Source organism: Mirounga leonina, unplaced genomic scaffold (assembly GCF_011800145.1).
Source record: "Mirounga leonina isolate KUSES-001 unplaced genomic scaffold, KU_Mleo_1.0 Mir_94, whole genome shotgun sequence".
In the NCBI taxonomy this organism is placed as follows: Eukaryota; Metazoa; Chordata; class Mammalia; order Carnivora; family Phocidae; genus Mirounga; species Mirounga leonina.
In genome coordinates, this window is record NW_023270855.1 from 39,032,778 (window position 1) to 39,060,759 (window position 27,982).

Here is a 27,982-nt window from a genome sequence, read left to right on the forward strand (position 1 = left end):
TGAGTGTACTGTGTCGAGGGACACAGAGCAGGATGGGGCAGCGGGGAGGCACCCAGAGCCAGGCTCAGTTTTCTCATCTGAAATGGAGATGGGAATCGCATGTCCCCAGAGAAATGACAGAATCCCCACTCCATGAACAGAATCCCTGCTCTTAGTACTTGAGAACTGGCCTCTGTCCACACACAGACTTTATTGTTGGGCGGGGGGCAGAGGGGTCCTTGACACTGGTCCGGTGGACGCTCCTGGGACTCAGCCGTCACTGGGCAGGGCAGGCACGCTGGCCAGGGCAGGCAGCAGCCGCGTGTATATGTCAACCCCACGGAGGAACACGGCCTCGTGCAACCGCTCATCGTGGTCGTGCAGCAGCACATGTGTGCGGTTCATGGGGGAGAAGCCCAGCGCGGGGACCCCCGCCTGCAGGGGGCAAGGAGAAGCCATCAGGAGGAAAGCCAGCATCCAGGACAGCCCACCCCCCTGCCCACCCACTGCAAGCCCCTCACCACACGGAGGTAGCGGCTATCCGTGGCAGCAGGGAAGATCTCTGGCTCCAGCGTGAGGTTCCTGCGGAGGCAAGAGCCTGGTGAATGAGGAGGCAGGGAGGGGAGAGCGCAAGGGGAGCATGGAAAGGGTGAAGGAGGATGGACGGGAGGTAGGAGGAGAGAGGAAAGGGGAAGAGAAAGGCGGGCCAGTGTGCTCACATGTCCTTGCAGGCCCCGCTAAATGCCGCCCACCAGGGGTCTGAGTCATCAATTGATGTCATTCGGGACTCCGTCCACTTCTGGAAGGAGGGGAAGGATAGCAGGATCAAGACAGGGCCTGGACAGCTTGCCCTATTCTTCACAGGCCTGTCAGTGCCTGGCATAGACACACACCCATTCCCCCCACCCGCCACCCCAACTTCCACCCACCTACCCAGATAGCCAGCTGGCCAGTCCAGCCACAGGCCCTCTTTCAGTCCCTTACAGGCCACAGGTCTGGGACTTCGCCCTGCCCTTCATCTACTTACTTCCTGTCCAGCTTTCACATCCTAGGCCTCTTCCTCAAAATGGCTCTCCCAGACCTCTCAGACTGGCCAACTACTTGTTACAGGTTCTCAGAGTGCAGGGTCCCACCTTTTCCTGAACCAAGTGTGTTCATACTTATATAAAAGTAATATATTAGGGGCGCCCGGGTGGCTCAGTTGGTTAAGCGACTGCCTTCGGCTCAGGTCATGATCCTGGAGTCCCGGGATCGAGTCCCGCATCGGGCTCCCTGCTCGGCGGGGAGTCTGCTTCGCCCTCTGACCCTCCTCCCTCTCATGCTCTCTGTCTCTCATTCTCTCTGTCTCAAATAAATGAATAAAATCTTTAAAAAAAAAAAAAGTAATATATTAATGTTTAATTCAGGTCTATTTGTCTCTTCATGCCGTAAGGACTATGAGGCCATGAACTTTACTCCTACGGTATCCCCGGCACCCAACAGTGGCCTCCACAACGAACGCCTGTCGGTGAATAAAATGTGTCCCTCGTAGCCAAAGAAACGCCCAGACGTATGCAGGTACACCGAGCACCCACTGCCACGGCGGCACACGCCCGGCAAGCCCAGTCTCCCCTGCTCCCACAGCTCCCAACCGTAGGTCCCAGCTGATACCTGAGCAAACTCGAAGGTGACCCCCTCACCAGCTGCCCGGCACCAGCCCTGCAGCTGCTCCTCGAAAGCCTGTGAGAAGGGAGATGAGCTGACCTCTCAGGCTCTCCCTCAGCCTCCAGCCTAGGACTGAGAAGCCGGCTCCCTGCTCCAAACCCAGGTGGAGCTGGCACCTTCAGGTCCACATCCGGTGCCACACGGAAGTCAAAGCTGGCGCTCAGAGTAGCAGGTACCACGTTATAGGCCACGCCTCCCTCTAGCTTGGTCAGGTTCACGGAGGTCACAGCCCCTGCCTTCAGTTGGGGGTTTGACTGCAGCCTGCGGTGGGGGGACAGGGTAGGGGCAGCAGGGGGAGCAACAGATAAAGAGCCTCCCTTCTCTCTTGCAGGGCCGGCCGCCCAGACCCCCATCCTCTTTCCCAGGCTGGCTCACCTCTGCCTCTCCTTCTCCCGGAAAGCCAGGATTGAGCTCACGACCTTGTGCTAGGAGAGTGCGAGGTGGGATGTGAGAGTGGCCCCAGGATAGAGCCCCGGGAATTCCCAAACTCCCTCCCTGTGTGCCACGCACCAGCTTCTCCGCTGCTGTGTCCTCGATGAAGCATGAGCTGTGGCCTGGCTTCCCGGTGCTCGAGATCCGCACCCCTGGGAGGTGAGGGAGAAGGGGGTGTCTTCAGCATGGGAGGGGCTGGAAAAGTGATCAGCCTGGGGGTGGGCCCCAGTCTTCGCCTCATCCCAAGCTCCTCTGGCAGGGTGGTCTCCCTTAGAACGCACGGTGGAGAGCTGGTTTCTGCCCATGGGGGGCTACCCTCAGAAGCTCAGGAAGGAGAAGCCCGGGTAGGAAGGGGCTGGGAGGCAGAGGCTCTGGGTTCAAGGCCTACTCAGGCCCTGACCTGCTGCATGACTCTTGGTAGGCTGCCCCTTCTGGCCTAGCACCCCACCACACAGTGACACCCCCCCTCCAAGCCCATACTCACACCAGGGGCTCCGCTCACTGTAAAAGACAGTGAAGGCATCGGTGGGGTTGGCCAGGCCTGGGGAGGGAAACGGGATTCAGAGGGTAGAGTGGCCCAGCCACTAGCAGCCTCCATATCTCCTACTCGCCGCTCAGGGGCCTGCCACCCTGCTCACCTTCATCCAGGGCGAAGCCAGCCCTCAGGGCCTGGAACTCGGGCCGCTGCACAAACAGCTCCATGCCTTGGTGACCTCCAACCTCCTCATCTGTAAAAGCAGCAGGGACATGAGATGAAGGAGCTGCCCCTGCCACCACATCCTCCTCCTCCCTGAAAGTGTCCCTCCCCAAGCCACCCCTACCTGGCACAAAGGTCATGTGGATGGTTCTGGGGAAATGGTGGCCCTCAGCCTTCAGCCTCCTCACAGCCTCCAGGTACCTGAGGGGCAATGACAGGGTGTAAGCCAGGGCTGGGGGAGCCACCAGATGCTTGGGCGGACAGGCTGGAGCCATGGGCCCCTGCAGCCTGCTCTGCCACAGCCTGGCAGGGGACTCTGGGAAGTCTCTGTCCTTCACTCTCCCTATCCATGTAATGGTGATAATTCCTGTCCAAGATAAAGGGTCGAGATGTTCCTTGGCCTTGAGGTTCTCCAATGACACCCACCCCAGGTCCTGGGTCAATTCAGTGGGCCAGTAGGGACATTGTGGGGGACAGGAGATGGAGGACACTCACTGGATGCTGACACACTTCATGTCCTGGGCACCCCTGGCGTAGATGTAACCCTCAGCATCCTTGAAGGCCTCAAAGGGGTCATGACTCCAGTGCTCCTGGGGCAGAGAGGAGAAGAGGGACCCAAGCCCCAAATTTAGTCATTAAGCTACTCTGCTTAACTGTGGCCCTGCTCTAGAAGCCTACCCTAGGGTTGGGGTGACAAGTGCGGTGGTGAAGAGGGCTGAAGAGGGCAGCTGACTGCAATCCCTCATCTCTGCTCCCACCTCCACCCCCACCCTGGGCACAGAATGGACCACTGGGCAAAGGCTGCTTGAACGGAGTAGTGTCCTAAGAGATCGGGAGTCAGTTTCAGGACAAGCCCCTGAGGCTCCCTGGGGTCCAATGGGGGGTCTGCATCATCTTTGCGTACCCCAAGGCCTGCGCCGCTTCCCGCGCCCCACACACCTTGAAGACAGGCACCACATCAGTGTGGGAGTTGAGTAAGATGGAGGAGAGTCTGGGGTTGGTGCCTGGCCACGTCAGAATGGTCACCACATGGCCAGGTGCCACCTGGAGAGGACCAGGAGGTGAGGAGGTGCCCCGGGGCCACCTCCCCTCCCCATGCCGGGCCCCAGGCTCACCTCCACTTTCTGACAGCCCAGGCCCAGCTGGCGGGCTCTCTCCTCAAGGAAGGCCACGGCAGCGCCTGGGGACACGGAGAGTCTTGGGGCTGCTTCTGCCTACCCACCCCTCCCACTGGCCCAGGCAGAGCTGGGGGTACATCCGGAGAGGGAGGCCGACCCTGAGAGGGGCTGCTGCCTCCTCAGTGCAATTCCACATTGCTCGAGGACACCTGCATTTCTGTCTCCAAGGAAGAATGTTCTGTCTGGCCAGTCAGTGACCCTTTGTGGAAGGTCAGGTGGAAAGTCCATAGTTAGAAACAGGAGTGATGGCTCTCTTCCTCAGGGATGGGAAAACTGGCGCAGAGGCATGAGATTCACCTGATGTCTCCCAGCTGGTAAATCAGGGCAGGGGTCTGCACCCATGTCCACCATTCCCAGCCACCAAGGTTGATTCCCTAAGGGCTGTGGTCTTTGTCCTGCCGGGTAGGCTTCTGGAGCTTCTTCCTTGAGGCTGTCCGGTCTCCCCTCCCCCTCCTCAAACCCCGGGGCAGTGAGGTGAAGTTGTTCCTTAACCAGCCACCAGAAGTAACTCTGGGTGCAACACAGCTTGGAGGGGCTGCTGAGCAGTCGGCTGGCCTGGGGAATGGCTAGAGGCGTGGAGGTGCCCGTTTGGTGGGAGTCTGGTGTAGAGCAGTCCCCGCCCCGGGACCCCACCGCAGGCCCTGGAACGGCCGCGTTCTCACCGTAGTCGGGCTTGGGCTGGACGGTGCGGATGCGCAGGTACTGGCGGAAGAGTGTCACGGACGGGTGCTCGCCCTCGCGACCTTCGCTGGCCATGGCGCTGCGCGTGGTGATCTAGGGGCAAAGCGAGTGGCTACCTACCCCTCCCAGCCGCTAGGGCCCAGTGGACTCCACCTACCCACGACCCTTCCCCAGGGCGGTTCCCCGTACGTCCCACAGGGAGAAGACACCCCGTTTCGGAGCCCCCATTCTGTTTCAGGGGCTGGGCTGGCCGCTTTCAACACATTTCCGTACTGAATCGGCCAAAGAGCCCCAGGAAGTTCGTGCGTCTATGCCTAGTTTCCAGACGAGAAAGCTGAGGCTGAGAGGTTCAGAGACAGCTAGAGAGTAGCTGAGCCGGGTCTGAACCCTGACATTGACTCTCCCTACCCTCCTCAAAAAAATTCTCCCAACTGCCCGGATTTTATGCCATGTAGCCCCAGATCCCTTTACCCCTCTCCGGGGTCCCACCTCGCTCTCCGCCGGTCTTGGGCCCGCGCTTGCCTCTCAGCTCCCGCCCCGGACTGTGGCCGGGGCTCGGGGTCCTGCGAGGTCGAGGGTTCAGAACCGCCCCGGTCCGCCCACCACGTGGCCGGACCGGATCGCGGGGCGGGGCCGAAGACTGCGAGTTAGGGCCAGCCACCCATCCTCTCTGCGGCGGCGACGGCGAGGGAGTCTCCGCCCGCCCCAGGTTCCAGCCTCCTCTCGGGTTACGGGATCCCTCTCGGGCGCCGCCACCGCCGCCGCCTGCTCCGCCCCGGCGGCCGGCCCCGCCCCCGCCCCTCAGGCCCCGCCCCACAGGCCTGGGCGGCGAGCTCCGGGTGGTCCCGCCCCCGGAGGGCTCTACCTCCTGCAACCTCCAGATTGCGCGGGAAGAGAGGAGAGCAGACCCTTGACACGAGAGGCTGCGTCTGCCCCCTCGGGCGCCCTTCACTCTTGGGGTACAGCGCTGCAAAGTCCTGCCAGAGCTGGCCCCTGCCTGCTCCCCCACCCCCTCCCGCGAGTCTCTGACTTCTCCCCTTTCCGTGTCTCAGCTCCTCAGGGAGGTCCTCCCTGACCGCCTCAGCCCCCCGTGTGGAGAGGTTATTGGTCAATATCTGTCCCCTCAGACTGCAAGTTCTAGGAGGCTGGCTGGTCCATGTACCCACAGGATTCTGTCGCTGGCGGGGCACAGATTGGTGTCAGAGCGGACGCCTGGACACGTGCCAGGAGCGGAGGATAAATGGGCAGAGGGGCACATGGTGACTTCGTGTGAGATCGAGCAAATGTGCCGCTGTGGGAGCTAATCCAACAGTGCGTATCAGCGTGTATGACCGCGTGTGTGACAATACGAGTGTGAGATGGTGGCCGGGTGTGGCAGCGTCTGCGTGACAGAGGATGACACGGTGAAGGTCACCGTGAGGCTGTATGACCGTGTCAGAGGGGGGGATGGCACAAAAGCACACATGTGGCATACTCTTGGCTGACCCTGCGCCAGGCTCCCTGGCTCTCCCGCAGCCACCGGAGAGGGGGGATAAAGAGGCACAGGTGTCCCACTGGCCACCCCCAGGCTGCACACGGTTGTAGCTGCCCACTTGTGTGCCTGGTTGTGCTTTGTACTCTCGGCCAGTTCTGCCCCCCGCTACAGGGGCTGAGTCGGCGTGGGAAGAGGCAGAGCTGAAAACTTCAACCTCTGTGCCCAGAGGAGGCAGGCTGGGAGGGGAGGGGAGGGGAGGGGAAGGGGGGTCCGTCCAACCCTCCTGGGGTTTAAGTCTGATCTGCTTGCTGACCCACACATACCCAGGGGCAAGCAGGCTTGGCAGTTCAGCGCCAATGCTATGTTAATTGTTAAGTCACATAACCACTTCCGTCCCTACACATCCTGATCCCTTAGGCCATAGGTCCTGCATTCCTGACTCACTGGCTCAACTGCCAGACCCTGGATTTCCCACCAACCCCAGGGTCACACAGCAGTAGTAACACCTGCTCGCCCTGACCCCCCTCAAGCCCTGTGAGGCCAAGTGCTCCATTTACCCAGACTGAGTCAATTCTAAAACCACATTTTGAGCCAGGTATTACCATCATGCCCATTTTACAGGTGAGGAAACTAAGTCACAGAATGGTGAGGGCAGCCAGCTAGGCAGTAGACCATCCCAGGCTGCTGAAGCCTCCCTCCAGCTCCCAGCCCCAAAGCAGCCCCGAACTTGCCACTCACTCCTACCCCACCTGCTGCAACGCCAGGAAACAGGACCTGACACTCCCCGGGCATGACAAAAATGTGTTTTTTTATTGTGCCTGTGAGATGAAATGAGAGGTCCCGACTGGGCCTGGCCCTCTGGCCTCCACCCTCCAATCCCAGGGGCTGCCTCCCTGGTGGGGCACTGGTCCAGACTCTCCAAGCTCAGGCCAGGCCTGGGGCCTGGTCAGTGGGTGAACTCAAGGCAGGTGGTCAAGGAAGGCAAGGAGGACAAGGTGGAAGTCTTGCGGCTTGTGGAGGTAGCAGGCGTGGCCTGCATCACGCAGCTTCACCACAGAGTGGTTGGGCAGGTGGCGGAGCTGCCGCAGCGACTCCCGAGCCAGGATACGGTCCAGCTCCCCATACAGGATGAGAGTCGGGGTCTGCAGGGCAAGGCAAGGGGCTGTGATCCTGGGGTCTGACGGGGACTGACCCTCTAGCTACCTCCTTAGGGAATCTTTCCCAAACACCCCATCTCTTTCTATCCAGATGAGGCCATGTGTCCTCCAAGTGAGACCTGAGTCCTTTCCCCCCATGACTCGAGCCAGGGATAGGAAGCCGGACCTTTGGAAACCCTCCTTCCAGTACCTTCACGGCCCAGAATTGTTCCTGGGTGTAGTTCTGCGTGGAGGCGGGTGCAATGGGCACAAATCCACGCAGCTGGTGGTGGCCTCGGATCAAGAAGGGCAGGGCGTAGTGGCCACTCAGAGAGGGGCTCACCAATACGGCATTGTGCACCTCCAGGTCTCGCAGCACTCGCTCCAGCAGCTCCGCCCGCCCTGCCTCTGTGCTTGCCTCCTTGGAAGGTGCCGAGTTCCCAAAACCTGGGAACAGCAGGAGGCGCCAGCTGAGGGAGGCTGGAAAGGAACCCAGGACTTCCTGCCCACCACAGTGGGGGAAATGGCAGAGGCACATGGCAGCGCTACCCCCAAACTTCCCAGCAGCTCTTTTTTGCAATGGGATAGGTCTGCTAGAAAAGCATCTTTCATTCATTAGAGTGGCAAAACTAAAAAGACTGACAATATGCAGTGTTGGGGAAGATGTGGGGAAATGGGCACTTTCATCCATGACTGATGGGAGTATAAATCCACGTGGCATTTTTGGAGGGTAAGGTAATATTTGTCAACATTTAAAAATGTGCATCCTTTGACCCATCAATTATCCTTGGTAGCTACCCTACAGAAATTATTGCCTCCACGCTCAAAGAAACATGTCCAAGGTTGCTTCAGCTTCATGTCCCAAGCATTTCCACAGATGCTGAAAACTCAACTTACATATCCATCAGTGAAGGAATGGGCAGATCAAACCTGTCCATCCTTCTGAGAGCACACAGTACAGAGAGGGAGATTCATATTGACTGGCCCGCTCTATGAGATGTGGTGTAGGGGGAGAAAAACCAAGCTGCAGAGAGATCTGCTAAGCAGACAGGACACCAGTCATGTTTCTAACCTCACCACACAATCCTGCATATTGTCTGTCTTTCTATATACGGAAATGCCCCGAGGGGGTCGGACACCCCCAAACTGCTGGGAGAGAAATGTGGCATGGGTCTCTGAGGGCGTCACTCTTGCTTGATTTTTAAAGACAAGAATGATAGCATAAATAATTTGCATAGCTACAAAACCGAAAAGCTACCTAGTTTGTCATAAAATGTCCACTGAGATCTCTCCGTGCAAGCACTTGTGAAGTGAGTCACGTTTCTATTTGCTCTGTGACATGCAACGGTCCACATTCTAGTTTTCAAGGCAGAAAATAAAGACACAGACCTTTTAGTATTGCCATCTTGTGTTGCGACCTACCACGGCTTGTCCAGACATTGCGGTCCAATCCCCACCCCCCAACCCAGCCATACCTTAAGGGTTTTCTGCCCCTCCAAGTCCTCCCCTGGGAAGCTGCCCCTTGTACCTGCTGGATGTTGCCTCCCTAGACCCCGGAGTGGGGGCTCTCACCTGGGAGGTCAAGGGCCAGGGCCCGGTAGCCCCTCTGCGCCAGCAGCTGCAGTGTGCCCAGCTGCTCCCACGTGTGGGAGTTAAAGGCCTTTCCGTGGAGTAGCACCACCTCCACCCTGTGGGCACACAGGGGAGTGTGTGTCCTCGGGGTCTGGAAGTGGCCCGCCATTCTTTCTTTCTAGGCTTCTCCCACTGCCCTCCCAGGCCCTGAGCACCCTGAGTTGAGCTGGGGTCCCACACAGGGACTCCCCTTGGACCCAGGCCTTCCACTACGCCCTGAGGTCAGCACCCACCTGCGTGCCCGGTGGAGTGGCAGCACCTCGCGGTAAAAGATGGGGGAGTTGCCAGGGGTGAGACCAGCCAGGACTGTGACATTGGGGCCTCCCCAGAGCCAGGAGGTCTGCTCAGGGGGGCCTGGCAGCCCCACGTACAGTAGCAGCATGAGCAGCAGGCCCAGGCCCAGCAGGGCTACCTGGGACCGGCTCATGGAGGTCTGTACCACAGTCTGGAGGAGAGGAGAGGAAGAAGAGGCTGGGGCTGTGTCCCCACCAGGTCCCCTGGACCCCATCCCCAAGCCCCACCCCCAGAAGCCCCCAGCAGAGGAACAGCTCAGCCCTTGCCCTTTCTCCTGCTCTGAGCAGGGGTCTGATGGTTCACATCCACTGCTCCACGCATGCTGGGGTGGGGGCTCAGATACCCTGCAGCCTGAGAAGGAGCGTCTGAGATGTCCCTGGAGACAGCATGCTCATCATTGTGCCAGCTAAAACCACTTCCGTTCATCAGGTGCTTATGAGAGCCAGACCCTGTGTTTGACCCTTCACATACGAGGGCTCACGAATCCACACAGGAACACTGGGGAGCAGATACGAATATAGTTCTCTTGCAGATGAGGAAACAGGCTCAGAGAGGTAAATTCTTTTGCCCAAAATGCAGAATAGCAAGTAAAGGAACTGGGATTTGAACCCAGAGCTGGGCTGCTAATCACCAGGCTACGCTGAGCTTGCCAAGGAAGAAACCATGGGGCTGGGAGGTGAGGGACGAACCGGAGCCTTGCTGGTGGAGAGTAGTGAGAAGCATCAAAAGTGAAAGACTATGTATAAAGCCCCATCCCACTGACAGCATGTTTGGAAATGGTTCTTCTTTTTAAATCACATTGCATGTAATAGTGCTTAAATCAGAATGTGTTTTCCAATTGATGGAAATATTCAATGCTCTATCTCAGCTGATATTAAGTGGGAGGAGGGCTCATGGAGAGTATCTGGGATGGAGAAAGGCTGAGGGGAATGAATGGGGCCAGGGAGGGGCATGGTACACCTAGAAATGGAGGCTGGAGAGATGAATGCTCCCCCCACGCTCTCAGCTTCATGACCTGCTTCACCGACTCCTGCAGTCTGGGTCCTTTGCCTGTCCAGACAACAGACATCAGGACCCAGGACCCAGTTAGCCCTGGCTTTGAGATTCTGCTTTGCCACTTCCTGGCTGTGTGTCTTCAGCTTGTCAGTAAAATGGGGGAAAGGATCACTTTGCATCAGCCCTCTCAAGTTTCCTGTGATATTTCAGGAATACTGTGGACTTGACCCAGGGCTGTCCTGTGATCATTTCTTGGGCCTAGAATGAGTACACCTGCCTTATTCTCAGATTCCAGCAAACACATCTTTATGGAGTGCCAACTGGGTGCTGGCCCAGCTGGAAACCCATATTGGGCACCACCCTCCTCTCCTGGGAGCTTTGGGGATGTTTCCCAAGCCCCCACCCCCAGGCTCCCAGTCCTGGGGTGGGTGGGTGGTGGCAGCCCCTCTGATGCTGATGGAGAGCCAGGAGCTGAAGGGAGGAAGAGGCCGCTCTTCTCTTCCTTCTGACCATGAACAGCAACCTCCCACTGGGCATGAGCCTAGGCTCCCAACAGTGGAAGAATCCCTGCGGACCTCTTCCTTGTGGGGAGCCTGCTGCAAGGGAGAGGCGGGACTTTGGCCGTTGCCTTGGCAACCTAGGCAGCTGGTGCACTAGACCATGGTGGTGGGCAGCAAGCCAGCAACCCAGCATTGGCTACAGATACGAGAAAAGGCGTGCGGTCAGGGAAGCTGTACCCAACTTAGGTCCTTGGCATACGTGTGGACAATGACACACAGGTGTACACACGTGCACACAAACATCGAATCTTGTCCCCACATACTTTTCTTTTGCACAAGCTATTCCTGGCACGGCGGGTACAGGCAGCCCTGCTTGGCCTGTGAGCAATGGATCCCTTGAAATACGTACCCTCAAAATCAGGCACACAGTCAGCCATCAGGAAGGCAGACGGACAGACACATACACGCTTTCAAAATCATGCTGACCCTCAAATTTCCAGCACACAGTCATATACACAATCCTAAAACACACACGTACAGGCAAACAGACACACATAGCCTCAGAAATACACACGCACAGGTAGATACACACCCTCAAAATCACATGTACACAGAAACGCACACAGCATACAGACACAAGCGTACAGACAGACCGACACCTCCCCCTCAACGGAGGCGCGTAGAAACAGACAAACACCACATCGACACACATCCAGATCCCGCAGAACGCACGCAAACGCCGGAGCGCACACACCACACACCAACACAGGCACACTCGCGCCTGCCACTCTGGCAGGACTCTGCCCCAGGGCTCCGGGGCAAGGGGCGGAGCCAGGATGGCCCGCCCCCGGGCACCCTGCAGTCTTCACTCCCCGGGGACACTCACCGGGCCGACTGGGATGACCGGGCCGGACACCCCAGGGCGGGCCCCGCCCACGCGGAACCAGCAGCCAAACAGCGCCGCGACCATTGCGCTGCCTCCGCCGCTCTGCAGGCTGCTGCGGGGACCAGGCGGCGGGGCGCGCAGCCAAGGAGGCGCGCTTGCGCAGTCCGCAGTCGCAGGCCCCGCGCCTCCTAAACCCACGCAGGGGGGACTCCAGGCGGCGCCCGAAAGCACGTAGGCCCGGCCCACTATCCAGATTTTCCGGATTGTTCTCAGCCCGAGGGCCAGGGGAGAGCCACCGGCTTCTCCCCGCCAGACCATCTCTACGGTGGGTCAGTCCCTCGTCTGTACAGAGGGTTAAGGATCAGGATTGTCTTAAGGACCACAAAAGATGGGTCAAGCCTTAGCACAGTGTCTGGAGAGGAGGCGTCGCTGTTTAATGTCAGATATTATTGTCACTTGGCAACTCCAGGTCTCAGTCCAACCGCTTCCCCAACCCCTACAAATACACAGGCGCACACACTCGGTCACAGCCCAGGGTGGCCTGTGACTCTTTCACTGCTCCTTATGGCACCTATCCTGGTCGGCGATGTGTGGCCAAGGCCAGGCGTGGCAGCCAGGCCGGGTACAGGAAGGCAGCGCAGGGCACGCAGGACTCACTCCGTTATAGACACCCTGCCAAATAGGCAACATCACACCCATTCTACAGGCCAGGAAATAGGCTCGGAGACGCTGTGAAAACGGTCGAGGTCACCTGGCTGGACTTGGGCAGAACCTCGCACTCAAAGTTGTCTGGCTTCACCGCGTGCCTGCGCACAACCCTGGGCCTGGGCAGGGTGGGGAGGAGGAGGGAGCAGCGGGGATGAGACCCTACGAACCCTTCTCCGCAAGCCGCATCATGTGCATCTGGGGCAGGCTGCTGCGGCCGCACCCTGCCGGGTGCTTGGAGCACATGGGGCCGAGGGGCTCGGGGAAACCGAGGCCGCTGTGACAAGAACGATCTAGCGGCAGCGACCGGCCCTGCGACGGCTTGTGGCCACAAGAGGGCGTCCCGTAGCACGGCCTGGTCTCCGCCCTCGGCCGGGCCACTTCCCCGCTTCCCCGCCCCGGCCCCAGTCGCCGCCAGCACTCGCCTGCCTCTTATCTGCGCAAGCCTACGCAGCTCCCCAGGTACCGGCCCTGCGCCCCCAGACCCTCTCGTCTTCTGTCCAGTGAGATCCCACCCCCACCCAGCCCAAGTCCCTCCCCTTCCCATCTCGGCTCCCCAGGTCCCCTCCTCGGGTCTGGCCCCCCCGCCCCCACTTTCCGCGTGCGCCTTACCGGGCCCAGCGAGCCAGAACCGAAGTCTGCGGAGGGGACCGAGCGAGCCGCCGCGGCGCCGATGACCGTGCGTCAGAGCGTTGGGGCCCAGCGGGCAGCGCGCTGGGTACTCCGCATTCCTTGCGGGCCGGAACTCCAAAGCCTTTCCCAGCTCTGCGTTCCGGCTTCCGCCTCCGGAAAATGGGTTTTTAACTCCAACCCCGACCCCCTCCGGCCTGCGGGGCCAACCTACAAACTGTAACAGTGCCTTGAAGAGAAAGAGGTCGATAAGCAAAAGAGCTGCTTACTGTCGACTGAGCGCTTATTATGCTCACTGTGTGCTGGGAGCGGTGTCCAGCGTGGTACGTGCGTGAGCTCATTTAATCGCATCCGCCACCTAGGAGCTGAGTACCATTGTATTATCCCCATTTGTAGAAAAGAAGAATTAACAGTGAGGACAATAATCATAATGGGAGCTGCATGTATTGAGTTCTAAGGGCAGGCACCCTCACTTGTCCATTCTTTTTTTTTTTTTTAACGCATTAATTCTTGAGGTAGGTTTTGTTGCCCCTTATTCCAGAAGAGGAAACTGAGGCCCAATGCCACACAGTTGAGTGGCAGAGGCATAAATAACTCCTCTGCCTTCCTCATCTGAAAGCACGTGGAGAGTTCTGGTAGCCTCCTGGAGGCCTCCTTGCTGCTCCCGGAGGGACCCCTGCCCTCTCTGTGGCAGCCTCTCCGTCCCATCTGGGCAGGGGGTTCTGTGGCTCCTTATCAGTCTGGCCTTGAACCACAGGTGCTTCACCAGTACAGCGGCAGGGATGGCAGGAGTGGAGCTTCACGAGGGCACCATCCAGGTGCAGGGCCAGAGCCTCTTCTTCCGAGAGGCTCGGCCAGGCGGTGGGCAGGCTGCCTGCTTCTCAGTTCTGCTGTTGCACGGAATCCGCTTCTCCTCCGAGACCTGGCAGAACCTGGGCACGCTGCACAGGCTGGCTCAGGCTGGCTACCGGGCTGTGGCCATGGACCTGCCAGGTACTTCCGGCGCAGGCTTCCGGACCAGGGTTGTGGGGGCCTCACTGGGGGACTGGGCACTGGGGCACTGGGAGGACCTAGCCAGGCTAGGCCCCCCCAGCTTGACAGGGTGCAGTGCCCTTGGCAAGGGCCTTCCAGTTTCTCTGGTCTCGATCTGGATGTGGTCTGGACACTGTCCAGCTGCTTCTAACCAGGTTGCCCAGGGCAGTGTCTCAGTGCCTCTGAGCCTCTGTTTCCTCATCTGTGATGGGAGGTACAGATTTCGGGGGTTGGCTCTAGTGAGAATGGACTGATATTACGTGCATATGTGGCCAGTACCCAACACCTAAGACTCGGTGCTCAGCCAAGGGGAATTAAAATCTTTTGACAGAGCCATAACCATAGGCTCTGCGGGAAGCCCGAAAGAGTGAGACTGAGTCTCCTGACACATGTGGGGGCGGGGCGGGGCCTGGTGGGTGGCTGAGCCCCCAGTCATGATCCCAGGTACAAAGCCCTGAACTGGGTTCTGGAGTAGGGGAGGGGCAGCCCCAGCTCAGACTGATAGGCCCCAGCCCATGGAGCCAAGTATGACCCTGTAACTGACCTGCTACCCCTCACAGGCCATGGCTGACATGGTTTCAGTGCCCAAGTGTGGGCCTCCAGGCCCAGATGGGATTGGTTCGGACAGTGGGTTGGACTGATCTTCCAGGTGAAGGTCTTGATCTTTTGGGGGAAGGTGGGGCCTGACTAATTGGAGGGGAGGTACATGTGCAGAGCCAGCTCCTCGGCCACTGTCCACCTTGCCAGCCCTGGAACAGGTGCCTCTTACGCAGTTAATTCACTTAATTTTCACCACAATCTGAAATGGCAGATACTTTTTTGTCTCCTTTAACAGATGGGGAAACTGAGCAGCTGAGAGAGGGGTGAGGAGACTTTCCTAAGGTCATGCAGATAGTTAAGTGGAAAATTGAGACTTGGCCCCAGCTGTGTTGGACTTCAGAGCCTGATCCTTTCCAGGACACTCTACGGCTGGGAGAGATGGGCACAGACATAGAGGGAAATGCCTCATGCTTGCCAAAGAGATGACAGATCTAGGCTGCTGTAGGAATAAACTTAGGCACGCTGTGTGCTGCTGGAACCTGGCACAGGGAGATTGAGCTAGGAGGGCTTCCTGGAGGAAGGGACTGTCTCTTCCATTTTCCCACTCAATGCCCTTGTCTTTCTCACACCTGAATCCCTGCAGGCCTGGGGCGCTCCAAGGAAGCAGCAGCCCCTGCCCCTATCGGGGAGCTGGTCCCCAGCAGCTTCCTGGCAGCTGTGGTGGATGCGTTGGACCTGGGCTCTCCAGTTGTGATCAGCCCATCGTTGAGTGGCATGTACTCCCTGCCCTTCCTCACGGCCCCTGGCTCCCAGCTCCGGGGCTATGTGCCAGTGGCCCCCATCTGCACTGACAAGATCAGTGCTGCGGACTATGCCAGTGTGAAGGTATCCCTGTGTGGGAGGCTGAGATGCCCCTGCCACGGGCAAGAAAGCGTCCATCCTGGGGCCTTTCCTCAACTCAGGGCAGGGTAACCAAGGGGTGGCTTCTGGGGGGAGCTAAACCACCAAACGCTGCCCTGTTGGTTTACTTAGCAGCAGATTACCGTGCCTTGGCCCGCGCTAAACCATGTGCTGGGGCAGACCAAAATCCATGCCTCTGTCCCTCAGGAGCTGGGGCCTCTTCGATCACCCACTGGGCCAGCTTGTCTCTCCCCCTCATTTGGGGTGGCCCCAGGGAGAGACTGAAGTGGTGGTGGGGCTAGACCTGACCTCTAGGAGGTTGGGGCTGGTGTGGCAGATCCCTGTTTACTGTTTCCCTTTCGTTTCTCTAGACCTCAACTCTTATAGTATATGGAGACCAGGACCCCATGGGTCTGACCAGCTTTGAGCACCTGAAGCAGCTGCCCAACCACCGGGTGTTGGTCATGGAGGGGGCAGGGCACCCCTGCTACCTCGACAAACCTGAGGAGTGGCACACAGGGCTGTTGGATTTCCTGCAGGGGCTAGCATGAGACCCAGCCCTGCTGATGGGGTGGCTGCTGGCCTGCCTTGGGCTCTCTCTGTCTCCTTCCTCCCTCCATGGGTTCCTGCTCATCAGGTACATGCAACAGGTGTGTCTCTGTCTATCTGGGTTCTTGTCTCTGGGGTCTGTCTTTTCCTCTTCCTCTTTCTCTTGCAGTGACAGACTAAGGAGGTGAAATCAAGAGGAAAAACCTCAGGAAGCAAGAGACGTAATCTGGTGGAGGGTAATCCATTAGATGAGCTTCTCCTATAAGCTTTCCTGTCCGCTCCCACCCCTTACTCTGCCCTGTGCAGCCTCCCCAGCCTGCCTCCAGCCTTTTCCTTCAGCTGCCCTCCAGGGCACTCACACCTCCTACTCCTGCTTCTTAGACCACAGATACATCCATGCCCACATGCATGCTTACACATTTAGAGCCATCCATGTTCCCAGATGTGACCCTTCACTTGGGAGCAACCACACAGGTACGGACAACTCTGGACTGACATGCACAGTCCCCTACAGCTTTGCATTGCATGCATTCACACACATGCATTCTTGCGCTCTCACACAAGCATTCACATGGGCACATGCACCCTCCCAACCATGCAGAACCCCACTGTCCAGGGAGGTGGGGACCCTAGGGGCCAGCCCTTGCAGGAGGCCCTCTGCCAGGTTTAGGAGTGGCCAGCCCTGAACTCCATTCACCCACAGGTTGCAGCTGGCCCCAGACCAGAATTGCCACCCAAAAGGTGAGGGCCACCCTTTGGAACCTCCGATCTCCCTGCTTTTCCCCCTCTTTCTGCGTGCTCCACACCTCCCCAGGTTATTAGGCCTGGATCTGCTCAGCCAAGCTTGTTTCCTGCTCTGAGGTTTGGGGGTTGGGGAGACAGAGACTGGCGAGTGGAGGTCGGTGAAATAAAGTGATGCAATTAGACCCCGCAGGCTCTCACTGTCTCTGGAGCGCCGCCCCTCCCCCCGCCCCCTGGGGACCGGCACTGTGGGCCCTTCCCCCACCCTGGCGGGACCAGATGGTCCCCCTGCCCTTTGTCCACCCGGCCAGATGGAGGGGAAGGGAGATTGGATTCCCCTCCCCACCCACACACACACACCCAGGTGCCAAGAGACTCAGCTGTGGGGGGAGGTGGAGGTCAGTGGGACCAGGCTGAGCCGATTACGGGGCGGGGGGGAGGGGGGGAGGTAGATCGGCTCCCCAGGGGGTACGGTGGGGGAAGGAGAGGGCTTGGGGACCGTCCAACTCCTCCCATTCTCTAGCAGAGTACACAACTGCGCCGCGGCCCTTGCGACCCTAGCCCCAAAAAGGCATTCTGGGGGTAGCTTTGGGGGGAATGGCGGGGCGGGGTGCACGGGATCACACCGCTCTCAGGCCCCTCCTCCAGCCGGTCCGGTAACCTGTCCGGGGCGGACAAGGGCCGGGCCTCGCGGAAGCTGTGGGTGGCTGAGGGGCGCGGGTCTTGGTGGACGAAAGCCCAGCGCGGGGATGGATGGCGCAGAAGCGAGGAGAGCCGGGAACCGGGCCGGGCGGAGGGTCGAAGGCCGCGCTCCGAGAGATCCGAGCCGGGGCCGGGCAGCGCGGGGACTGGGGTGGAGCGGGGGGCTCGGCGGAGGCGCCGGGCAAGCGGCCCTGGCGGGCAGAGAGCGCAGGGGCTCGGGGCCCGGCGAGGCGCGGGGGGAGCGCGGCTGGGCTGGCGCTCGCGGCGCGACCCCCCTCCCTCCGGCCCCCGCTCCCGGCGCCGGGACGAGCCGCCGAGGGAGGGTCGCCCCAGCCCTCCCGGAAGCGGCCGCCGCTCGGGGCGCACCGCGGCGCGCGGGGCGGGGCGGGCGGCTGCGGCACTGGGGCGGCTGGGGCGGGCCCGCCGCGCTGTAATCGGATCCGGGGAGGGGGCGGGGAGGGGCCGGGCCGGGCGGGCCGGGGGGTGGGGGGGGGCGCGGAGCCGGGCTCCGGGCCGGCCGGGCTCCGCGCCTGTCAAACCCCTCATTGTTCGCAGCTGATGTCACTCGCAGTTGTGAGCGGCCGCCTCTCCCGGGGACAATGTGGGACTGAGCGGCCCAGCCGCCGCGCCGCCGCCGCCGCCGCCGCAGGACAGCCCCAGCGAGGTAGGGTGCGGGCCGGGCGGGGCACCGCGGGCCGCGAAGTTTGGGGGTTCGGCCGGGGGGCGGGGAGCCCGCGCCGGAGTCTACAGGCCAGGGTCCCGGGTTGGGAGACTGGGAGACTGAGAGGAACACGCTTCCCTGTCCCACACGGACCCAGGCCTGCACAGGTTGGGGGCGCTGCTCTGCCAGAGGAGCCCCCAGCACCAGGGAGGGCCTTCCTGGACCCGAGACCCCAGATTTGAGGCCCACATCCCACCTGCTGTTTCTGTTCTTTGGACCCGCTCTTCTCTCGACCTCCTGCCTTGGGTTCTGGTTCTGCTCCATGTCTATCCCCATCTGCCATTCCCCTGCAGTTCCTGGCTCAGCACACACCCCTTCCCATTCTCTGCAGTCCTTGGTTGGGGGGGAGGGGGGGTGGGGAGGCAGACAGACCTCCAGACCAGGGGTGTGTGGAGATGACAGTTGGGGGCTCAGAGTGGTCCCTCATGCTCTGTGGCTCTTAAGCCCCTCAGCTCTGACCTAGCTTCTAGCTGAAGTCCTGGGGGGCAAGGGGTGTCTGGATATTCACTTCAGCCTGGCCCTCATGCCTGCCTGGCCAGGAGAGGGAGATGCCCACCTCCTCACTCCCCTGTCCCAGGCCCGCCATCTTGAGACCTGTGGCACCCAGTGCTCCGCCCGGCTCCAGCACCCTGGGGAGTGGTCTTCAAGGGGATGCACCCAGGGCCAGCTGCATTTCCTCCTCCCAGAATGTGGGCTCTTGGTCCCCACCAAACCCACAATGTTTACCTTCATGCTGGACCAACAGGGCATGTGTCCCTAGGGGCCCTCCTTCTCCTACAAAGAGCTCTTAGACCCTAGGGACTCTCCAGGAGCTTAAATCTTAGCTCCAGCCTTCACTCTTTCTTGAGGTTACCCTCATTGCTTCAGGGCCGGCACCTGCGACCCTATCCTTTTCCCATCTGAAGGTCCCCTACTCCCTCTGGGCCCTGGAACCCCGTCAACCTCCAAAGCACCCCCATCCCAGCCCCCACCCCCCAGCCTTCATCAGCATGCAGGCTCAGGCTGCCCAAACACAAGGGGATTGTTCTTCTTGCATGCTCAGGGTGGGGGGCTGGGAGCAGGCGGCCCACACACCCTGGCAGGCCCAGGCCACAGGGAGGCTGGCTTTGCCCCGCCCTGTGTCCCCAGACAGGCTCTATCCACCCTCCCTACTCCCATCCCTGCCCCCCTCCAGCCTCCATCACCATTGCCCGGTGGCATTGACCTCTTGAGGAAAGAGCTCTGAGCGGCACAGGTGGACCCCTGGTTCTCCCAGCTCTGCCAGTTGCCTTTCATGTAGCCTTATAAACAAGCGCCTCCCTCTCTGGGCCTTGGGTTCTGACTTTGTGAAACCTATGCCACTCCCCAGCTCTTCTTCCAGCCTCGCTTCCACATGGGGAAACCCATTCCGGGCCCCTAGGAGTCTCAAAGGACAGCACTAATCCCCTAGACCCAAAGAAACAGCAGGAGGAGAGGCTGAGGGTGCTGAGGAATGGGAACTGGGAATTCTGTCCAGGTAGATCCTGGCTCTCCCATGTGGCTGGTCCCCTGTGCCCTGGATCTTCTCACCCCATCCTCACTGCTTCTCTGGGACCCCATCCTCAGCCCCATCTCTGGTCCCTAATGCCTCTAGGCCCTTCTCCCTGCACATGGAGCCTGGTCCTGGCTCCTGCCCTCCTGAAGGAACTCCTACCCTCCTGGGTAGTAGAAAGATAGGCTTGAAAATGCCCATTAGGGCTCCTTTGAGCTGAGTTGGGGCACAGAGGCCTGAGTGATTATATTTGACTTGGAAGGTTGGGGAGGACTTCACAGAGGAGGTGGCATTTGAGAAGGATTTTGACAGAGTGAGGATGGGCATTTCAAGCTGGGATCAGCCTGGGCAAAGGCCCAGAGGCCTGGAGGTACTAGGCATGTTTTGCAGCCTGGTGTGTAGGGGGGGGAAGGAGTGGAGATGAGACAAGAAAAGCTGACAGGGGCCAGATCATAAAGGGCCTTGACTGCCTGTCTGTGGTGATCAAGCTTTATTCCTTGGGTACTAGGGAGCCAAAGATGGCTGTTGAGCAGCAGAATGAGCCAGTCTCCAGCATGGAAAATGGAAGCTAGAGACCTTTCTCAATTTGGGTGAAGCAGTGAGAGGATGGGTACCATCCAGTGGGTGGGGCTGTACCAAGAAGTTGTGTCCTTTCTCTTGGAGCCCAGTCTGGCCTGGGCCTGCCTCAGTTTCCCTTGGCTGTGAGGACTCTTGAGGGGGTTGCCAAATGATGCTCTAAGGAGGCTGTGGCATTTCTGGCACCAGCCAACTTGTGAGAGCTTCCCTTTGCTGCTTAGCTCTGAGTCTACAGGACAGCCTTGGGCCAGGAAACCAGAGGGTGGAATTCATGGACCTCACGCTGCTCCCCTGAAGGCCTCTCCTCCCCCGACTCTCCCAAGAGGTGGTATGAATGGCCATCCTGGGAGGCTGTAAGGCTGAGAGGCTAGTTGCACGGGTCAGAGGATACTAGGGCATTTCCTGTGGAGGCCTGGGTAATCAGGAAGGGGGAGCATACCCAGAGAAGGGAACAGGCAAGGGAGTCAGGATCCCTCACTGCTGATCTCCCCAAGTCCAGTGTCCACCTCCTGCCACACCCTGCTTCGTCTGATGTCCTGAGCCATTCCCCAGCATCACTGGGTGTGGCCAGCATGGCTGCTTTTGGATTAGGAGTAGGAGGCTGCTAGGCTGGAGCCTGATGGTGCTGAGGGGGATGTCAGGGGATATGAGGTGGGGGATGAACTTGGAGACTGCCCCCCCCCCCCCCCCCCCCCCCCCCCCCGCCCCGGTGGGTCTATAAGCTCTGGTTGGTCCAGACACTGGCTAACAGAGCCAAGGGAATCCCCCAAGGGGCGGGCCAGTCCACTTGAGTTGCCTGGCCCCAGGAGCCCTCCCCTCCCCCGGATTGTTCTTGCTCCAGAACAAAGCCAGGGTGGACACTTGATCCCTGCATGTGGGGGGGAGCTGGCTAAGCCCCCGGCCCTTTGATTGGGCAGCTGTCATGAGAGAGAGACAGCTGGGGGGGAGGGGCAGGAAGGGGCAGCCGCCATCGCTTACACAGCTGTCACCGCCCCCCCCCGCCCCCTCCAGCCTGAGTGGCAGGAAGCCAGGGACAGAAGGAGTGGGCACTGGGTCTGGGAAGGGGGCTTGGGGAGCAGGAGGGAACACCCGAGGTCAGAGGCAGAGGCCTGGTCTGAGCTTGGTATGTTCTGCCAGGGAGCCCTGCTGACCAGAGGGGGCTGGGCACCCCCAGAGGTGAGCTGGAGGTCAGTGTGGCATGACGTGTGGCTGCCGTGTGGGTGGCCCAGCAGGGACCCAGGGCCCACCAGCAAATGATTCCCTGAGAACTCTGGTGAGGGTAGAAGGGGAGCCAGCATGCCAAACAGGGCTGCTTGTTCTTAGGGCCCCTAGGAGAATAATTCGGGAGCCCTGTGTCAGGAACTGCTGTTCTCGCCTAAAAACAGGAGAGATCTTGAGGGTCCCTCACACAGAGAGACCAGCACTAGCACCGCCCCCTCCAGTCCCACACATACACATATAGCACAGGTGGGTAAACTGAGGTCTGGGTCAGGTGAAGCCCTGGCCAAGGTCACCCATGAAATTTGGGGCAGTGGACTCTGCTGCAGACCCAGGTATCTTTTTCAGGGCAGGAACTCTAGTTCTGGCCACATTCGAGCCCCTTTGCCCTTTTCCCCTCAAGCCTTATGACCCCCAAGGTGATGTGGCAATGGTATGGGGACCACTCCAGAGGACTCCCTGAGCCTCAGAATATTCTGGAGTTTAAGACCGTGGCTTTGGACAAGTTATCAGTCCTTTCCAAACATGACCCACATGTACTAGCCAGGCAGGGGTCTCCGGAGCTACTAAAGCCTGCTCCCCACCTTTGAAGAAACTCCCTCCAGGAAGAGGACTGACAGACGCAGCCAGACAGCCAGAAAGGGGAGGCCGACAGGGCCTGTGATAGAGAGCCCCATGCTAGCAGGTACGACCATGCTGGCCCCACCATTCCCCACCTCTCTATGACCTTGGGCAGGTTATAGACCGTCTGTTGGCATCAGGTTCCCTTCTGTTTGGTGAATTCATCTGTTCAGCTAACCATTAGGTTCTGAGCACCTTCTCCAATCCGGCTCTGGCCTGAGCTCTGGGGACACAAGGAGAAGGTGGCCGCCTTGGCTCCTGCTCTAAGGGGCTCCCAGGCTTGGCTGTCCAGGCAGACAGAACTAAGCACGTCACCACAAGTGCTTTGCTGGAGGAAGTGCACGCAGCTGGGGAATGTTAGCAAGGGCAGCCAGCATGAGGCTGGCCAGGATGCTCAGAGAGCACAGTGCCTGTGTCCACTGTTGACCTCTGACCTCTGGAGAGCCTACGGGCAGAATTCAAGCAGAGGGAGGAGCACGTGCTGGGGATACAAGTTACTGAGGGCTTGAGGGGACAGCGTTGTCACCCAATGGTACAGATGAAGGAGCAGGCTTCATGCCATACAGTGGCTTCCTTGGGCTTCCTGAGAAGGCCAGCCCGGGAGCACCCCCTTCCTACTCCATGCCCAAGCTGTGGCTAGCAAGGGGCTTCCAAAGAGGGGATTGGACAGTGCTCCATGCCCTTCACCTTCATTTCAGGATAGGGCAGGGGGCTGAGGAAGAAGGTGCCCAGAGGTCTCCAGAGTGCTCTAGGCAGGCACACACATCCTTGGCTCCCACACCCTCCTGGGCAGAAGGAATTTGCAGGATTAGGGCTTGGCCTTCGCTTAGTTTTGGCACCAGTTGGTCCCACTCCATTTTCCTTCTTGGGTTCTGGTCCCCCCAGTTAGCTCCCCATCAAAGCTGAGCCTTGGTGGGAGACAGCCGCTGGAGGAGAGGGATTTCCAAGCAGGATTAAGGTTCAGGATTAAATTGGGGCATGAAAAGGGGTCGGGTAGGGAGGGCTGGCTGGCGGCCGGGCTAATCCCAGAAGCTAATCTCTGGCTCCTCCTTCCTCTGTCAGTTAACGGCCTTGACATTTCCCAGCCCCCAAATCCCTTTCTTACCCATCACCCAGTCCCTAGGGGAAGCATTCTCTCCCATTTTATAGGTGAGGAAATTGAGACTGGGGGCCCAGTGACTTGTTTCTGGTACAGTAGAAAGCGTTCCAGGCTGGGAATGTGGCCACTTCTTACCTCCGCAGCACACAGGAGAGCAGACTGCTGGTCTCCCGACACCACCCCCCTCGCCCCACGTGCTGAATGAACACTGCTCAGAGCTGTCTGCAGGGAGCCTCTGCTTTAGTGACCTCTGGACATGGGGCTCCCAGCCCATGTGCCGCCCCATCCCCACAAGCCTTTGCCAGGCAGGGGGAAGGCTGGGGCAAGAGGACCCTTGCTATTTTCACTGCTACCCTCCTTTTGAGGCCTCCCCACGGCTCCCCATGGCTGCTCCAGCCTCCGCTCCAGCTGCAACCCCATGCTCTCGTCAGCAGCGTAGGGCGGGGGGTGTGGGGGTGGGGAGGCTCTGGTCCCTGAATGCAAGTGCTTCTCATTTGAAGTAACTTTTCAACCTTAACCACACTTTCAAGGCCCAATCCCCAGGGGTCCCCTCTTCTAAGAGGCCAGAGAGGAGGCTCCCCTTCCCTGGACTCCCATAGGTCTCCTGGTTAATTCTTCTAATGTACGCGGGAAAGGGAAAGATGTCCATGGAGACTGGCTGCCTACCACATATGTGCTTAGCTCATTCTAATTCTCATAACTCTTTGGGGGTAGGACCTGGTACTCTCTTCTTACCGATGGGGAAGCGGAGGCTCCGGTGGGTGAAATGAGCTGTCCAGGGTCACACAGCAAGTGAGTGGCACACAAGCGTACCCATCAGTGTGGCACTTGAAACTGGGGGTCTACGCTGTCTCTCTTCTGTGGGAATTTGGTCAGTCTGACTCTGAGGTCCCCATGTAAGGGCAGGGGACCCAAAAGAGACGGGAGCTCCCCTCTAATCCCCCTTTTGCTGCCCCCGCCAGAGCCGCCAGGCACCGTGGGCGCACTCCTAGGCCGCTGTGGCCCCAGCCCCGCTTGACAGGATGAGTGGCTCAGACGCGGGGCTGGAGGAGGAGCCGGAGCTCAGCATCACCCTCACACTGCGGATGCTGATGCATGGGAAGGTGAGTGGGTGGGGGGCACGGTCTGGTGTGGCCGGCCAGGAGTTTGAGCTCCTGTGTCCTGTCTCTGTTAGCTCCCCTGTCCTGGTGGACGGGCTGGGCCTGGGGCATTGGTCCCCCCTGACTCCACTCTTGTCTTGTTTGCAGGAGGTTGGCAGCATAATTGGGAAGGTAGGTGCCCAGTTCTGTTCTGTGTGGACCTCAACCTGAGGCCTCAGGCCAGGTCAGGAGGTAGTGACGGCTCAGGCTAAGAGCCATTCCATATTTTTTGTCCCACAGAAAGGAGAGACTGTAAAGCGAATCCGGGAGCAGGTGAGGATGGAGTTTGGGAGAGCTGCCCAGGGCATCTGGTTTGGAGGGGAGGGGAGATCCCTGCCCCACCTTTTCCCTGAACCCCACCATTTGGGATGACCAATGAGTGCCCTTGGAAGGTAGCTGTTTCTGGCGGTGGGCTGGGGCCTGGTGGGTGGGTAGGCAGACAGGTTCCTGGCAAGGAAGTGGAGAAGGAGCCCCACTGCCCGGCCTTGTGTGTCCCCGCAGAGCAGTGCCCGGATCACCATCTCTGAGGGCTCCTGCCCTGAGCGCATCACCACCATCACCGGGTCTACAGCTGCTGTCTTCCATGCGGTCTCCATGATTGCCTTCAAGCTGGATGAGGTCCGTGGCTGGCTGGGCTGGGAGGCCGGGGGAACAGGGCTCTGACTCCACACAGTGGCTGCAGGTGGCAAGGAAGGCCAAGCCTGGCGAGGCAGGGTTCTTTCATTAGGGTAGGACCTGGGGAGGGCTTCTTTCCTTCAAACCCCAGCAGCAAGGTGCTCCCAGGGGTGGGGGAGCAGCAGGCGCATGCACAGCCAAACCACGGTCTTCCTGCCCAGGACCTTTGCGCTGCTCCTGCAAATGGTGGAAATGTCTCCAGGCCCCCGGTGACCCTGCGCCTCGTCATCCCTGCAAGCCAGTGTGGCTCACTGATTGGGAAGGCCGGCACCAAGATCAAGGAGATTCGAGAGGTGAGGAGAAGGGGGATATCACCCGCAGGGAGTCCTACCTACCCTTCACTTTAGAGAGGGGACCTGGGCTTATGGCTTCCTGTCCCCCTGGAGAGCTTGGAGTCTGGGCAGCTCTAGTCTGGGTTATGAGGGCAGCCAGAAGTGGCCCCTGTTCTCTGCTTGCAGACCACGGGTGCCCAGGTGCAGGTAGCCGGAGACCTGCTCCCCAACTCTACAGAGCGTGCTGTCACCGTGTCCGGGGTGCCTGATGCCATCATCCTGTGTGTGCGCCAGATCTGCGCTGTTATCCTGGAGGTGATGCCTTGGTGCAGGGAGAAGGGATGGGGATGGGCCCTGGGCCTCCTTGTCAGGCCCCCTAACCCTATGCATGTGGCACCAGGTGGAGGCAGGGCAGGGCCACAGGGATGGACGGGGAGCTCTGGATGCTCGGATGCATTTACCTGGGGGTCATAGGGAGGGCCTTGGGAACACAGGGCCCTTGGGGAGGTCAGAGGGGCCTAGAGGGGTCTGATAGAGCCTCCCCCACTTGTGCCTTCCAGTCCCCACCTAAAGGAGCTACTATCCCATATCATCCGAGCCTCTCCTTAGGTACCGTCCTTCTCTCTGCCAACCAGGTGAGGTGAAACAGTAGGAGGGCTAAAAAGCATTCCTGGAGAAGGGGGGTTGAGATGGGGGACGGATGGAAGAAGGACTTGGGGGCTGGCAGGGGGGAGGACTGGCCAAATTGCTCTGACTTGTCACAGTAGCCCCCTTTCCCCCCACTTTGTCCCCACAGGGTTTTTCTGTCCAGGGTCAGTATGGGGCTGTGACCCCTGCCGAGGTGAGTGACCATAGCCCCAGGGACCCCTTCCTAAAACCAGGCCTCCTCTGACTTCTGACCCCTCTTCTTTGGCACAGGTCACCAAGCTCCAGCAGCTTTCAGGCCACACGGTCCCCTTCGCCTCCCCCAGCATGGTGCCAGGTGAGAGACCCTGCAGAAGGAGGCAGGGGCGACACCCCTGGGGGGCCAGGCAGCACCCCCCTGGAATGTACATGGGGAGGCAGGAAAGGCCCGGAACCATGTCCAATTCCTCTTCTCCTCCTTCCCAGGACTGGATCCTGGCACGCAGACCAGCTCACAGGAGTTCTTGGTTCCCAATGACGTGAGCGGAGGATGGGGTGGTTTGAGGGTGGGGGGGTGCTTCCTGGGGTCTGGGCCTGGCCCAGGGTTGAATTCCACTCTCCCTGCAGCTGATTGGCTGTGTGATCGGGCGCCAGGGCAGCAAGATCAGTGAGATTCGGCAGATGTCAGGGGCACATATCAAGATTGGGAACCAAGCAGAAGGTGCTGGCGAGAGGCACGTGACCATCACTGGTTCCCCTGTCTCCATCGCCCTGGCCCAGTACCTCATCACTGCCTGGTGAGTGTGGGGTGGGGGTGGCCCAGGTCACAGGGCTTACGTGCCTGTGAAAGGCACACTTGGGGTGGGGAGAGCTGATCTCCCTTCTCTGTCTCTGTCTGGGTGTGTCCTCTGCCTTCCCGAACCCTGCCTTACTCACTCCATGGGGCCCCATCTTCCCCTCCACATCCATCCCTTGTGTCCTCTTTTCCCTTATCCCTTCCCTGTCTCTTTCCCCCGGGTTTCGGCCTCCCTGTATCTCCCCTCACCGAGTACTATACCTGCTTATCTATTCTTCCCCTGTTTATCCCCACTCTTCTGCCATTCCCATCCTCTCCCCAATATCCACCTCATGTCATTATTCTCGATTCCTCTCTTTCATCTAATCTCCCCTCCCCATATTTGCCCTCACTTCCCCTTGTCTTACCTGCACCGTTCCCTTCATCTCCCCCCATATCCCTCTCTCCAGTCTAGAAACGGCCAAGTCTACCTCTGGGGGGACGCCCGGCTCGGCCCCCACAGACCTGCCTGCCCCCTTCTCGCCGCCCCTGACGGCCCTGCCCACAGCTCCCCCAGGCCTGCTGGGTACACCCTATGCCATCTCCCTCTCCAACTTCATCGGCCTCAAGCCTGTGCCCTTCTTGGCCCTACCACCTGCCTCCCCAGGGCCGCCGCCGGGTTTGGCAGCCTACACTGCCAAGATGGCAGCAGCCAATGGGAGCAAGAAAGCTGAGCGGCAGAAATTCTCCCCCTACTGAGGCCGGCTGAGGCACAGGCGCAGGGGCAGGCAGGACCACCGGTAGGGGGCTGCCTCTGCACCCTACCTGCCCAAGGAGGCTCCACCCTGGGCTCCCAAACGCCACTAATGCCCAGACGCATGGATGCACCCCCCCCCCAACCCGGGTCTGTGGGAGTTCCTCCTCTCGGAGTGGGAGCAGTTTCTGGCCCAGGGACTGGGAGCTGCAGCTGCCCCAGGGTAGGGGGCTCCACCCCCTCTAGCTCTATGCTTGGATGCAGGGAGCATCCTTAGTGCCCCCACTTCAGAGGGTCACTCATGTACTCCCCATCCCTTAGGGCTTTGCAGCCTACTGCCTCCCCCCCCCATGGGGATCAGGGAGAAGGGCTGGGGGGTGGCTGGGGGCCATGCTTCTCTCCCCACCTCCCTGCAGATTCCCGCTGCTTCCACTGATACCCTTTTGACTGGAATGGACTGGCTGGGCTTGGCAGAGGGCAACCCAAAGAGGGGACCCTGCTGGGCAGCTGGGGGAGTGGCATGGAGGCAGGGGCCGAATTCTCAGCAGCAGACACTCTGTACAGTTTTTTCAATCCCTGTTTTTGAATAAATATTCTCAGAGACCAGGAA

General features: G+C 59.7%; 3 protein-coding genes across 8 annotated transcripts; 2 read left to right on the top strand and 1 right to left on the bottom strand.

Moving 5' to 3' along the window:
• Nucleotides 1–161: 161 nt before the first annotated feature.
• On the bottom strand, nt 162–12,995 carry LOC118006024 (aminoacylase-1). Of its 5 annotated transcripts, none has more exons than XM_034998564.1 (18): nt 12,907–12,995; nt 9,147–9,358; nt 8,854–8,969; nt 7,493–7,728; nt 4,653–4,764; nt 3,928–3,992; nt 3,752–3,856; nt 3,308–3,402; nt 2,937–3,013; nt 2,754–2,843; nt 2,600–2,656; nt 2,194–2,267; nt 2,059–2,108; nt 1,800–1,944; nt 1,630–1,698; nt 699–778; nt 501–561; nt 162–414 (listed from the first exon to the last, which is right to left on the bottom strand). In XM_034998564.1, the coding sequence occupies exons 2-18, from the start codon at nt 9,338–9,340 to the stop codon at nt 250–252; spliced, it is 1,791 nt and encodes a 596-aa protein (XP_034854455.1). In that variant the 5' UTR covers nt 9,341–9,358; nt 12,907–12,995; the 3' UTR covers nt 162–249. The 5 variants fall into 5 exon arrangements, with proteins under 5 accessions (XP_034854455.1, XP_034854454.1, XP_034854458.1 ...); XM_034998563.1 differs by lacking the exon at nt 12,907–12,995 and adding an exon at nt 11,590–11,714; XM_034998567.1 differs by lacking the exons at nt 7,493–7,728; nt 8,854–8,969; nt 9,147–9,358.
• ABHD14B (abhydrolase domain containing 14B) lies at nt 12,656–16,871 on the top strand. The gene is made up of 4 exons (XM_034998572.1): nt 12,656–12,756; nt 13,682–13,917; nt 15,140–15,381; nt 15,768–16,871. The coding sequence occupies exons 2-4, from the start codon at nt 13,707–13,709 to the stop codon at nt 15,945–15,947; spliced, it is 633 nt and encodes a 210-aa protein (XP_034854463.1). The 5' UTR covers nt 12,656–12,756; nt 13,682–13,706; the 3' UTR covers nt 15,948–16,871.
• Nucleotides 16,156–27,982, top strand: PCBP4 (poly(rC) binding protein 4). Of its 2 annotated transcripts, XM_034998570.1 has the most exons (15): nt 16,156–16,181; nt 16,649–16,686; nt 17,944–18,052; nt 24,096–24,236; nt 24,381–24,404; nt 24,513–24,545; nt 24,774–24,890; nt 25,109–25,240; nt 25,406–25,534; nt 25,780–25,854; nt 26,016–26,060; nt 26,138–26,201; nt 26,330–26,382; nt 26,471–26,640; nt 27,089–27,982. In XM_034998570.1, the coding sequence occupies exons 4-15, from the start codon at nt 24,156–24,158 to the stop codon at nt 27,375–27,377; spliced, it is 1,212 nt and encodes a 403-aa protein (XP_034854461.1). In that variant the 5' UTR covers nt 16,156–16,181; nt 16,649–16,686; nt 17,944–18,052; nt 24,096–24,155; the 3' UTR covers nt 27,378–27,982. The 2 variants fall into 2 exon arrangements, with proteins under 2 accessions (XP_034854461.1, XP_034854460.1); XM_034998569.1 differs by lacking the exons at nt 16,156–16,181; nt 16,649–16,686 and having other exon boundaries at nt 17,862–18,052.

Bases quoted from the DNA above. Each gene is read 5' to 3' on its own strand.
- LOC118006024 (XM_034998563.1), bottom strand. From the start codon at position 11,673: ATGGTCGCGGCGCTGTTTGGCTGCTGGTTCCGCGTGGGCGGGGCCCGC. The intron at 3,014-3,307 runs GTGAGTGTCCTC...ATTGCCCCTCAG, and splicing joins ATGAAGTGTGTCAGCATCCA to GTACCTGGAGGCTGTGAGGA. The intron at 1,699-1,799 runs GTGCCAGCTCCA...CCCTTCTCACAG, and splicing joins CACCGGATGTGGACCTGAAG to GCTTTCGAGGAGCAGCTGCA.
- ABHD14B (XM_034998572.1), top strand. From the start codon at position 13,707: ATGGCAGGAGTGGAGCTTCACGAGGGCACCATCCAGGTGCAGGGCCAG. The intron at 13,918-15,139 runs GTACTTCCGGCG...GAATCCCTGCAG, and splicing joins TGTGGCCATGGACCTGCCAG to GCCTGGGGCGCTCCAAGGAA. The intron at 15,382-15,767 runs GTATCCCTGTGT...TCGTTTCTCTAG, and splicing joins CGGACTATGCCAGTGTGAAG to ACCTCAACTCTTATAGTATA.
- PCBP4 (XM_034998570.1), top strand. From the start codon at position 24,156: ATGAGTGGCTCAGACGCGGGGCTGGAGGAGGAGCCGGAGCTCAGCATC. The intron at 24,405-24,512 runs GTAGGTGCCCAG...TTTGTCCCACAG, and splicing joins TTGGCAGCATAATTGGGAAG to AAAGGAGAGACTGTAAAGCG. The intron at 26,061-26,137 runs GTGAGTGACCAT...TCTTTGGCACAG, and splicing joins GGGCTGTGACCCCTGCCGAG to GTCACCAAGCTCCAGCAGCT.